At 47.5% G+C, this 12702-nt stretch overlaps 5 protein-coding genes across 5 annotated transcripts; 2 read left to right on the plus strand and 3 right to left on the minus strand.

Moving 5' to 3' along the window:
- Positions 1 to 283: 283 nt before the first annotated feature.
- F4812DRAFT_453573 (Metallo-dependent phosphatase) lies at positions 284 to 1420 on the minus strand (the record flags this gene model as incomplete). Its single annotated transcript, XM_047936504.1, has 1 exon — positions 284 to 1420. One exon carries the CDS (start codon positions 1418 to 1420, stop codon positions 284 to 286), a length of 1137 nt encoding a protein of 378 aa, XP_047785734.1.
- A 2215-nt stretch (positions 1421 to 3635) lies between these two features.
- Positions 3636 to 5953, plus strand: F4812DRAFT_247296 (uncharacterized protein). The gene is made up of 3 exons (XM_047930693.1): positions 3636 to 3951; positions 4061 to 4190; positions 4299 to 5953. Exons 1-3 carry the CDS (start codon positions 3847 to 3849, stop codon positions 5597 to 5599), a joined length of 1536 nt encoding a protein of 511 aa, XP_047785735.1. The 5' UTR covers positions 3636 to 3846; the 3' UTR covers positions 5600 to 5953.
- Positions 5954 to 7968: 2015 nt separating this feature from the next.
- F4812DRAFT_446884 (flavin reductase like domain-containing protein) lies at positions 7969 to 9399 on the minus strand. The gene is made up of 2 exons (XM_047935690.1): positions 9121 to 9399; positions 7969 to 9047 (listed from the first exon to the last, which is right to left on the minus strand). Exons 1-2 carry the CDS (start codon positions 9236 to 9238, stop codon positions 8194 to 8196), a joined length of 972 nt encoding a protein of 323 aa, XP_047785736.1. The 5' UTR covers positions 9239 to 9399; the 3' UTR covers positions 7969 to 8193.
- A 35-nt stretch (positions 9400 to 9434) lies between these two features.
- Positions 9435 to 10429, plus strand: F4812DRAFT_446885 (uncharacterized protein). Its single transcript, XM_047935691.1, has one exon. It carries the CDS (start codon positions 9671 to 9673, stop codon positions 10262 to 10264), a length of 594 nt encoding a protein of 197 aa, XP_047785737.1. The 5' UTR covers positions 9435 to 9670; the 3' UTR covers positions 10265 to 10429.
- Positions 10430 to 10680: 251 nt separating this feature from the next.
- On the minus strand, positions 10681 to 12698 carry F4812DRAFT_453576 (Vps5-domain-containing protein; the record flags this gene model as incomplete). Its single annotated transcript, XM_047936505.1, has 6 exons — positions 10681 to 10842; positions 10897 to 11499; positions 11548 to 11928; positions 11986 to 12488; positions 12559 to 12606; positions 12662 to 12698. 6 exons carry the CDS (start codon positions 12696 to 12698, stop codon positions 10681 to 10683), a joined length of 1734 nt encoding a protein of 577 aa, XP_047785738.1.
- Positions 12699 to 12702: the final 4 nt, after the last annotated feature.

Consider the following 12702-nt stretch of genomic DNA (forward strand, 5'->3'; position numbering starts at 1 on the left):
AATGATTTGCGCAGTCGCGGCATGTTAAAAGCGCATGTAAAGAAAGCCCGCAATAGTACCTAACATAAAGTAGAAACGAGTTGCACAAATGGACGACTTGTGACGAATACGATATCTCGTAACCGAAGACAACAAAACTGGAGCTGCTCGAAAAGTCTAAGCCGTCTTCACCTACTACCTTTACGTACTACCTCTACGTAGTTTTTGGGGCGTTGTTCAGCATAGCCTCGATGCGCGTTTACGAAAGAGACTACATCCAGACAATCCAGAGGCAGCTAAACAGTCAGGAATCATTTTCCCATATAGGGAGATTGATGTCAATCACGATGGGCTTATGCAGCCTTCGTGGCCCAGAGTGCGGGTAGCTCCCTTGCTGGAGAGCGCAGTTTACAATGCATGTCTCCTTGCGCCCGAGACGCCCCGCTAGAACAGGTCTATCACTCCTTGCAGATGCCGGGTTTCCACTAAGACCACGTGTCCCAATGCCGGGGCTTGCTCCTTCTGCTGATACGATTTTCGTGTTTGTTTCTATTCCTGTAGCATCGTTTTTCTCAGCCTCGGAAGTAGAACATGCTGTCGGGGACAATGACAGTGAGGCCTTGCTGCCATCATTATCTAAGGGCATTCCGCCCTTGGCAGTGAGATCGACCAGGCAGTTCTTCTCATTTCCAACGCTAGGATCATCCCACTGATAATTGCTTTCCAATTCTTTATACCGCACAAATTTGTTAGACAGGTCCCAACGAACACGTTCTACGCCTCGAGATTCATGAACGTGTCCACAGAGCGCAATGCGTGGACGTACTCGCCATAACGCCTGTCGTAGACTCTCGCAACCCAGGGCTTCCCTGTGACGGGACTCGTCTCTGTGTGTACGTGCTGGCCCATGAGTAATGAGTATATCAGTGTCGAGCGGGATGTCGTTCCATATATTCTCAGCCTGTACAATGTCCGTCCGCGAGTATTGAAAGGCCCACATCCCAGAAGCAGGAATATAGGGAGAACCGAATACATTGAAGGTGGTCCTTGGCCCAGACGGGGAGGTAAGTTTGACGGTGCAACTTGAATGCCTGAGATAGGTGAGTGACTTAGACTGTAGCAGTAAGTTCTGACAGTCGATAGGGTTCTGGGGGCTGTTATTATGAATATAATTTCCATACTGCTCGAAGAAATCGGTATCGAGCGTTATGTCATGATTCCCGGCGATGACTAGTTTGCACTCAAAGTCGGCTCTCTCAAGCCACGCCACTTGTTTCGAGAGCTCGCCGAAACTGCCCTGGTTCGTCAGATCCCCGCAATGGACAAGCACATCGCCCTTCGGAAGTTTCACTGTGCAGTTGTGTGTGTCTGATATACAGACAAAGCGTGTCCGTCGAGTCCGCTGTGGGATTTTGGAAGGGGGCACTGATGAATCGCCCATGTTGCCGGAGATTTAGTGGTACTGTAAATTCAAGGAGTAGCGTTTCTTGTGCCGCCGGGCTTCACCGAAACTTATATAAATAGGTTATAGGGATCTGTCTAAACGTCTTTCAGTGATACCTACCTCTCTCCCATACACTCTGGCTTAAGTCACGACAGCTGCCTCGATAGACATCTAGGTAGGTACAGGTAGGTAAAACATCCTATGAGTATGCCAATTGTTTGATATAATTATAGGTATCACGAAACTGATGAGCAGCACGCCCTGGTTAAAGAATGAATATGCCTTTCAACGCAAAAAAAGAAGACAAGTAGAAAATGGAAGAAATAATAGGATGCAGCGGTATCTATCCTATAATTGAGGAATAGCTAGGTTAGAGGTAGTTATGACCAAACACGCATCTGAAGGAGCTGACGTCTGTTTGGTTCTATTTTAAAGTTGATGAGATGATGTGAGAATCCGCGTTTTGAAGAATCATTATTTTATTTAGTAACTAAGTATTCTGTATACATAGTCTTATCTTAGGTAGGTTAGGTACCTAGGAGGTAGGTAACTTGCTTGCTTGGAAGCTTGGACCCGTATAAAAATGTGCAAGCTGCAGGCCTGTCGAAAGGCAGGGACTTAGGTTGCATTGAAAGTATTCTAGAATACAGTACGCTGCATTAGCTTCAGACTGTAAAGCTAGCCGAAGAAATGGAGGTTATGCACAGTGTTAGTATGTCAGCATGTCACTTGTGAACCCCGCGCGGACGGTAAGCATAATACCAATGAAGCGGCTAAGATGCTAAGGTCCAACCGAGCCTTGTTAGATTGAGGCTTGGCGCGGTACTCTAATGTCGTATTTTATAGTGCCATTTATTAAATTCAGGGGCGGTTCAAGGCTCGGAATGCCCTTCACCTTGTTTTCATTTCGTTGCATAATATCTTACCTACTACTATCTCACTATCCAGATGAGAGTCTTGGAAAATAAAAATAAAAATAAAATAAAATAGGAAAGAAACGGGATTGACAATTAAGCTTTCTATCCGCAAAATCACATTGCGCTATGCATATGTAACCTTAGGTAAAAGCATGGACCTGCGGACGCATCGTATCGAGTAGAAAGTCAGATGGATCTCTCCCCATACGATTTCACACACGTAAGGAAGATTCCGTACGCGCATACCTAACGACATTTGCATGTGGTCACCGGACCGGACTTGCCTCCCTTAAGTTGGGTACCTCTACCTCTTATCTTTATGTATTATACATAAGGTTAGCTCTACTTTATGTAATCTACAATCTACACTTTATGTAGAGATTTATGTGCCAACGACTACAGTACAGAACGCGTAGCCCCCTAAAAAGAAGTCCCCGGCATGTACCTAAATGAGAACTTTATGCTGGAAGGTTTGCCGTATTCAGCTAGGTCAACCAACCACCGAGCATAATCAGAGTGGGACAAATTCAAGGCTCAATGCTAATGAATTTCTGAAATGAAGAAGAAATCAACCAATCCCCTTTCCGCATGCATTTCGTCGTTTTTCCTATCGTCAATCCCCGACTCCCAGCCTTGGAACCACATTATTTGCTTCTGCCACTTTGCACTGCACGTCTGCACGTCTTGCACGTCTTGCACGTCTGCAAGTTCACAGCTCTGCCACGCCACGGCCACTACCGGCTCCTTAATACCTCCATTCTAATCCCAGCCACTGGTGTTCCGTGTCCTCACTTTTTTTTTTTGTCTTGTCACCGTTGTCCCATGAAGGTAACTTGTCCTATTCGATCGAAACTAGGGCGCGTGAAAGCAGCTGTTAGGGATCGAGTGTACGTGTACGTGTAGTGCTTTGGAGTCGAGTGTTGGGTGATCATCGAGTTGCCTCGAGTTGCCTCGCAACTTGATAGGGTTAACGACAAGGAGGGAAATATACCAACGAATTGCGCTTTTTTGTCCAGGTCGTCCGGTCTATCGTGGAAGATTTTCAGGAGCTTGGCTAGGAATACGACGAAATTAACAGGTATTGGAGCTAACTCTCTGGTTCAACTTCGTTTTCGTGGTCATTTCCTCTCGTCACTCTTTTTTTTTTATAAAAAAAAAAAAAAAACCTCAAAAAAAAATACTATTCTCTTCATCGTCGTCAGATTCAAGAGTCCGACAGCCGCTGGCGACTGCAGTTTTAACGCATCTACAACAATTAGCTCCTCTCTATTATCACCGATATTCTCGTCGCCATTATCGCTACGATCACAAACCGCATTCTCGCTCTTTCAAATTTTCTTCCCCATTGCTACGACGTAGCCCCGAATAGAAATATAACATCGTTAATTCAAGCTCGACTCTTCAGTTTTTTATATTCGTCACACTGTGTCACACTGGATTTGATCGGCAGCGCCTCAAGTTCCACCAGTCCGCCGTTACTCTAGCTGTCTCTAATTTGCATTTTAAATGGCGACTATGTCGGCGGTCTCGGGCACTACTACTCTTACTCCTCCAACTAGCTCGCACGGAAATCATTCTGGGTGGAATCACTCGTCTTCTAGCTATCACAATGTAAGCTCCTATTTTCCTAGTTCAATACCGAAATTCTACTGTGTTTATAGAGTCAATTTGTCCTTGTTTATCCGATCTAAACTAATATAACGCTTCTTTTCTCGTGTAGAGTTCTACATCGCGTAAGCTATCCGCAGATAGGCATGAGATCAACGGTTCTTTAAAAGGGCCTTCCAATGCCGGAAATGGGGATGTCGGCTACGATCTCTATGCAACAGATGATTACCTAGCCAACAACGGTTAGTCAGGCCCCTATTTGAAGAGTTTGGTCGATGCAGATGCCCATCTCTTGGTCAAAGATAATCCAAGAGGGGACGAGTTAATTAATAGAGTGTATATATGTACAGGCCATCCCGTATCGATATCTGACAATAAGCGGTCGAATGCCGATATTTCACCCTCGGAAACCGACGACGACGAACACTCAAAATGGATTCACAGGGACAAATTAGCTAGGATAGAGAACCAAGAGCTGCAGGCTGCTGGAATTATCTTACCCAAACCGAGAGCTCACAGCAGACCGAGGCGTGATCGTAGCCCAGAGAAAGCAAACGGACGCCGGCGGGGTACCGATGCATCAGAGCACATAGGCGTGAGGTCTCGAAAAAACTCGGAATTAAGCCTAGAAAAACCTAATGATGTTGAGGTTCCGAGCTGGGACTTACGTCTCCCCGAGGAGATAGCGGAAGATTCTGGTGAGTATTGGGTAACCAGCGATAACAGCAAGTCGCGTATTCCAATAGCCAAGACAAGTCCGGCACCAATTCCCGTCAACTACCTCGAGCGAGATGCCCCAGCAGCGCGCAAGCCAAGCTCCCCTATGCTAGACGAAGATGCCTCGATCTCATTACCGAAGCCGAAGCCGAAACCGAAACAGCAGCCACGATCACAGCCACGGTCACGTAGCGGTAGTATTAATGCCCTGGCTGACCAGAAGATCCAGCCTACGAAGCGTACCGCAACAGATGGATCGCCCAAGAAAACCAAGTCCGCTGGAGCCAAGAAGAGTACCGCATCGGCTAAAACCTCACAAGGCCGACCAAAGACCCGGTCAGGTTCGACAGCTCGTAATGGTTCTAACCGACCCACAACTCGGTCCGGCGAGTTATCACCATCCGTATCGAAATCCGCGCCTGAAGGCGATCCGCCGTGGATGATTTCAGCATATAAACCTGATCCCCGCTTACCTCCAGACCAGCAGCTCCTCCCTACTGTCGCAAAGAGGTTACAACAAGAGAAATGGGAACAGGAAGGCAAATTCGGGAATATATACGATAAAGAATTCCGCCCTCTTAACGATGAGGGTTTCTTAAAACCCCCCGAAGTGGAGAAGTCAAAGGAGACCGAGGAGAACCAACAGGATGAATGGCCATTGCGGCCTGGTGCTAAAAGTCCAAATACGAGCCGACCCGGTACAAGCTCTTACTCAACAATGCCCAAGATCCAAGGCGCACCTCCCGTTAGCCCTCTTGCTAGCCCGCGTTCGGTACAGCAGCAGCAGCAACAGCAGCAGCAACAACAGCAACAACAACAGCAAGAACAACCGCCGGTCCAGACTGTTCAAAATCCTAGAGTGCCGACAGAGGTCGAAGAACCTGAAGAAGAAAAATCAAGCAAGTCTGGGTGCGGTTGCTGCGTTGTCATGTAACCAGCTCAGCACGGTTGATACAGGTATCCCTCCGGTTCTCTCACAATCACAAGGACTATCGGCGTGAGCAAAACGACATAGATTACCCCTGAACGAAGTTACGACTTTTCCCACCTCGGCCATATCCAGCGTTGCTTTATTTTACCAACATCGCATGTGCTAATCATATTTCCTTTGTCCTCGGATCGCCCGCCTCCGCATTGAGATTTCATCTTTTCCGCGTCATCCTACAAGGTCATATACCACTCTCGAGCCGCCATCCCCGCGGGAATGCTGACGAGTTACTCTTTGCGCCATGTTTTAATTATTCTCTTTTCGGTACTTGCAAGAAAAAAGGGGGGTTGCCGGAGTTAGCAGGTTTGGACAGAACGTTCCGGAGTAAGCTGGGCGTGTAAATCATTCATCCATCAAAGAAGCACAGGTTGCCTCAGTGCGGGCATCCAAATTTTACCTTATTGCTGTATAATTGTCCCCTGCTTCATTCTATCGATTTTTGGTGTGTTGCCTAGAGGCGACGAGGGCCTTGCTGCCATTTCATTTCGAGTAGCAAAGATGTCCCGAGGATTTTGATTGGGGATAGACGTGTCCCTGTGCCGACATCAGAGTGCGCAAGGACTCCTGTACAGGGACTAGAAGAAGAGAATTAAGTGTTGCTCGTGATTGCCAGCTAGGTTATTCCATATACCCCTCCCAGCTGGCATTGGGGGTTAACTTAGAAACTCAACTGAATATAAAATCATATGTCGAGTTTGCAATATTTGATGATATTGAATCTTTCCAGGGATCCTGATACGTGTTGTTTTGAATGTATTGTCTTGTCCAGCGGCCAAATTGAAGCTATCTAGCACTTGGTTACGATATTTGCATATCTCATTCTTGCGCACCCCGAGTACACTATTTTTTTTTGTAAGAGGTATTATGCCAGCCCATTTCCCCTTTATAGAGTATAATGATTGAGTATAATTGCACTTATATCATTTAAACTTCCTGGGTAATATATCAGGATGCTTTAGTATCTGTGTACCTAAGGTAGGTAGGCACGAATTCGTTTGACCCTATTTTTGACTTGAGCCTACGCCAATCTACCTCCCTGATGTTACTTTAATATGCTCTTTCTTGAAAAGATCCCGTGGTTATTGCCCCTTCCAAGGACCACCGAGAAGCTTCTCGACTTGCGGTCGCTCGTATTCTTTCTCTCCTTGTCGCAGCTATATATTTCATCAATTTTAACTGTCTCCTCTGAAATACATCGATCCAAGTATCCTTTGGCATACCTACCTGGTACCTATCCATATTAGGTACCTAACTATCATTTACCACATAGTTTTCGATCGTACTGCCGTCTTTATTATAGACGTATGTTGTGCTAGCACCAAAGACACCAACCAATATGGAGGAGAATGGAAACATCAACGGCGTAAACGGCCATGCAAAGACAATACCAGCAAAGGACCGAATACGTCCCCGAGACGACCTACGACCTATATTCCCGGTTGACGTCTTCATACAGCGTGGCAACATGGGTACATGTGGCTTCATCACGCCTGCGGCTCGTGTATCATTCACCTACTATCTCTACATACCAGGCTTTTACTGGCCTCCCAGGCTGAAATTCTTGGACAACAACTCGAATCCACGACATGGTCTCGAGCTCGGACTCGCCTCGCGTATGAAATATGAGGCGAGATACAGAACGAGGAGCGTCTGGAGAAGGGACGAAGTTGAAAGTATCCAGAGCAATAGAAGACGATGTTCGCCCGCGAAATGTATGAGGCGGTGGTAACCGGTTCGCCAGAACGGGGGAAGTGCTGGATGTAGCGTTTTGTCTTTCGGAGGACTTCTTCGGGTTGGTTGTGACCTAGCCCGTGTCGAGCGTTGCTTAAATTACGCTTTTGGGCCATAGCTAGCTAGTAATTGATGAACAGCGATCTCTTTTAACTCATAGGTAGAAGACGGTGAATTAAAGGGGGAGTGATAACGATGCTCACTTAAGCTTCCTTGAAAACCTTGAGCGCACGGTATGAAAGCTTAGAGTAGGCATTGTTGCTATAATATAACATATGGGATCCTTTAAGTACCTGCCTACCAAGGTGTAGTTTCAAACGTTAAATGAGTCTTGTAAGTATAAAACTAATCCTAAGATTACGACTACCTGCCTATGTAGGTTATACTAGATTTTTGCGGCACTACAGACAGGAAGTATGAAAAGCAATGATAGGTCTATATGTTTTTAGACATGCGTGAGACTTGTTGGGATCCTATGAATGAGATGCTATATGAATTATTAGACGGCACAAAAAGAGAAAGGCGAAATGGAAACAAGGTAATGACCAGTATAAATACGGAGATTGAGATTAAGATAGTAACGATCTATTCCTGCGGTGAATAGAGCTGGAATCATGTCTCCTATATGGGCCTGTGTACCTAGGTAGTGATCATGGTATAAAAAACGCATACCTGGGGGGTGTATATTTCGCTTTCTCTAATGCAAATCAAGAACTCTAGAAGCCATATATACATGTTCCATTACCTCGCTACCTAAGTGCACCCCTTCCTCGAACACTTGAATTTCCTGTAGATGTATCGAATTGTCATCATCTCTTCTTTCCCAGGGGATTTTCTTGGTCGGGTGTAGGTCTGTCTAACAGCTTCTGTCCTATCCGACGGTATGCCCTATCGGCATACGCGAGCGCGATGCTATTCTCGCCTTCAGATTCTCCAGATATTATATCCACGACCTCGCCGATGACAATGGCATGATGGTCGAAATCGCCTTCTACGGGAGGCGATAGATGACGGTATTCGCACTTTAGCACATGCATGACGCCTTGGCCCTGTAATACCGGCAAGGTGCCTGACGGCGGTAAGTCGACATCTGAGACGGTTTGAGCCGTACCTCCTGTAGCGGCAACTTGTTTCTTATATATTTTAGCTTGTTCCCATTCTCGTTGCCATATATCCCGTCCTTGGACCCGAACACCGAGCTTCTCTAGACCAGCGAGAACACCTAAGTCTGGTTCACCTAAGTCTCTGGTTGTCTCCTCGGCTGCTGGAGGCCTGTTGCCTCGGGTGAATAGATCCGCGATCCTAGCTCCATGATCATCGCTACTGAGTATATGAGCATTGAACCTCCCGCATTTCATAAGAGCTTGGTAGGTTGTGCTCGGTAGAGAAACATTGAAGGTGACCCGCGGTACTGGATCGATAGATAATGAGGTGAAGGACGACACAGTCATAGCCCTGGGTACTGGGGGTGGAAGCTGGTCTTTCGATCCATCTCTGAGATCGGCTATACTATGCGCATTCTCTAGGGTCGTAATAACGACTACGGGATGCGGGATTTGGCGCATTAGAGAACGCATAGGTTGTGATAGCACATGTTGTGTAGGACTTGAGGGCTTCACTGGCCACTCAAAGATCTTGCTAGAATGTAACCATCTTGGAAGACCTACCACATATATATTATTATAAGCTTGGATACACTAAAATAGAGGTAGATATTTATATGATATTATGCTCACCCGCTTGTCCGGAACTCTTCAGAGTTCCCTGAGCTGTTGCTATGATGTAGGAAGAAGATGCATAGAGCAGCGGCCTTGTAGACTTTAACGTCCACCGTAGACCATCAAGACTCTTCATTTCAGTCCATGGAGAACCAAAGTTATTTCTGAAGCCTAATTGGCTCGTTTTTTTCCTTCTCCTTTTTCTTGTTTTTATTATGAAGAAAGAAAATAAAGGCCCAAGAGCTTTGGAAGCTTTGCACTTAAAAACTCCGATAAGATAAGGAAATGTTGGATAATGATATGGATTATGATAACGGGAATGCGGGAGCAGGGGAGGTACATAGAACCCCGCCAGCCGCTTCCGGGCCGGCAACTTAAACCAAATTGAAATTTCCAACTTTCAACTCCGACGAAAAAAAGGTCGAGCATACGAGATGGCGATTATATGACAACGAAAAAAACAGAGAAAAATAAAAGGAAAGAACAATCCAATTGACGAAATACCGCATCGAAAGGTACATAAACTAGGCACCTAGGTACTCACCTACGAGAAAATCATCTACCCGCAATGGCGGCCAGACTCCCAAGCGTCGCATCACGACGCCCAAGCATAATCACAAACATCCACCACACGCCCCAGCCCTCCGCATTATTAAAACCCTCGCACACGCCTCTCTCGCACACGCCCTCCCGCGCGGCGACAATCATCCGGCGGCCGCGGCGGCCGTACACATTCACGCAGCTCGTGCAGCAGACGGACGGGTCGACGTACACGCACCGCACGACGTCGCCGCTCGCGCTGTACAAGAGCACCAAGGACACCCGCAACCACATCCTGTGGCAGCCCTCCGACAGCTCCCTGCGCAACGTCGAGGTCGACGAGGCCGGCAAGCTGGCCGCCTTCCGAGACAGGTTCGGACGCGGGTGGGACGCCGAAGGAGGCGCGCGAGAGGAGCATCCCGACGCCGTTGACAAGAGCGACCGAACCGCTGAGGCTCCTTCCGATGCCGATGCCGCTGCTACTGCCGATACCGCCGCAAATAAGGCCCCAGAGAAGGCTCCTGCGCATGATTCCTACGACGCGCTGAGCGATCTGATCTCCAGCTATTCGGCCAAGCAGGAGGCCGAGAAAGAGGCGAAGCCCCAACGAAAGAAGAAATAGAGACGGGAAGTCATAGATGGATCGGGTAGAAAGCTCGTATATACCTACCTACCTACCTACCTAGGTACCTACCTTTTAGAAGAGATCTGCTCTATCTGCTCTAGGTATTATCTACGAAGCTCAAAGATAGAAGAAGAAGAAGAAGAAGAACGGAGGGATTTGGAAGTGCCGTAACGGAACGAAAGCTTGTCAGGATGTTTATATTGTCTTGATATGCTAACATCCGTGACGAGGGGGAGCTACTAGCTAGCATTTAAGGAGCGAGGATCGGCTGAAATGCCTCTTCTCTCTGTAGCATTTGTACAACTATGTATATATCTCTCTTCCAAGACTTCGAGACTGAATCTTCGCTATTTGACTCGCATTAAAAAAAAAAAAAGATATCAAATTTTCGTAAAGACGACCATATAGCTTTATTAGTCTGAGTCTTGATCGATAGTTGCCCTTGCTCGATCTACTGCCGTGTCACCGCGTCCGGTAGACTTATCATTAGTCTGATAAACAGGCGGACGATAGAATACCGCCTCGTCGTCCTCTGCATCCAGTTGCATCAGGAATGTCTCCCACTTTTCAATTAACTATTCGATGGGTTAGTTTTGCCTGTGTGAAAGCCGGTCACTAAATTTACTCACCTCCTTCTGCGCTTCTATGGCGCTCTCTAAGAAAGTCTCGACTGAAGACTTGAAATCCTCCACCTTCTCTCTCTCAAAACGGTCGAGCTCGGCTCTCATTAACCGCCCCATGTCCTCGAAAAGAAGTCTGGCCTGATGGACCTTGCGTTCGGCATCTGCTACCTCTGCGCCAACCTGGTTCAGACGGTCTTGCTGCGATCTTCCTTGTCGAAGTAGCTTGTCCTGCGCAGATTTGCGTTTTTGCAACTCCGATTCGGCGCTGTGCCACGAATAGAAAGCCTTTTGCCGCTGTGAAAACGCCTGCTTAACACTGCCGATCAATCGAATATACTCGTCAATGGTAATGCCGAAAGTTAACACATCTTGTTGAGCTTGACGGTCATAGACGTCTCGGATGGTAAGCTGCAGATCCGAAAGAGCATCTAGCGGTCCAGAAAGTGTAGGGCTTAGTTCTACAGTCGAAAGTGCATGTAAAGAAGCAGAGAAATCGCCAGCCGCTTCCGCCATAGCTTTGCGTTGGTTAACCATGACATCCATAGACTTCATCAACGCCTTAAGCTGGTTCTCTAAGGCATCCAGATAAACCCGTCGATCATGAAACCACTATAAACAGTTAGAGAGTTAGCTGGTAGAGGAAAACTGTAAACTTACGTCGTCTTGTTCAACGAATTTGCTTCCACCTCCCATATTGATACCGAGAGATCCAAAAACGCCTTTGCTCTCTCCCGGTATAGGCTCTCTCCTCTCCTTGTGCTTGACGTCGACGTTGAAAGACTCGCTCTCCAAGAACAACTTTAGGTCGGGGTCATGTAGAAGTGTGGGATGTGCGGCAATTTTGTTCAGCATCTTCTCCAGAGCGGCCCGACGAGACTCGACGAAATTACTCTCGAATCTGTTAAGAGCTTGCTTCTCAGGAGGGGGCGGTACGACAACACCGGGGTTATTCCCATGCATTGTGTTATAAAGCCATAGGAAATCGCGGTATCGTCGCTTAACCTCGAACTCGGGTTGCTTGTAGCCTTTCGATGTTGTCTGCTCGGTACTAGGTCAATACATGGTATAATTACCAGCCTGGATCTCTGGTCATACCTGCGTGCGGACGGAATAGACAATGTGTGAGCTCGTCAGATCCCCGACCTTGTGCGGATCCCCGACAGTGATATGGAAGCTGGGCTTAGCTGCCTGCTCTATGCTAACGCTGGGCTGGCTCGTGGGCCTAACCGGGGTTGGTTGCGCAGCCTGTACAGGAGGAGGGGCTCTTGGACCGAGAGGGCGGTCGAACTCTTCGTCGTCAATGTGGTGAGGATCCGCAGGTCCCGACCTCTTTTGCGCAAGGGGTGGCATGGTTGTCCGGATTACCATCTGTTCCTTTTGAGGGGGAGCTGGTGGTTCGTCGACCTGCGCATCCGCGCTTGGGCCGGTGGTGGCACCGAGGGGGCCCAAAGGACCTAGAGGATCGTCGACGGCTTCAAGTTTCGTGGGTTGGGCCACTAGGCGGCGTACGGGGCCCCTGGAAGGGCGGCTGGCGGATGCCTTGACAGAAGATTGCGATTGCTGCGAGGTCTCGGCATCTTGAGTCTTCGCGGAACTTTCTGCACAACGAACCTAGCGTTAGCGACTATCTAAAATATCATGGTATAAGGAGGGCGAAATCCAACAGACCTTCTTGTTCGAAGGTAGGAGATTTTGAAGTCGACTGGGATGGGACATCTAAAAACATGTTAAACAAATTGTACTGAAGAAATAAAGAATAAGATAATCATACCACCCCAAGGCGAATCGCCTGCTTCTCCTAAATCCATGATG

This window comes from Daldinia caldariorum, assembly GCF_022478825.1.
Source record: "Daldinia caldariorum strain CBS 122874 unplaced genomic scaffold F4812scaffold_27, whole genome shotgun sequence".
In the NCBI taxonomy this organism is placed as follows: Eukaryota; Fungi; Ascomycota; class Sordariomycetes; order Xylariales; family Hypoxylaceae; genus Daldinia; species Daldinia caldariorum.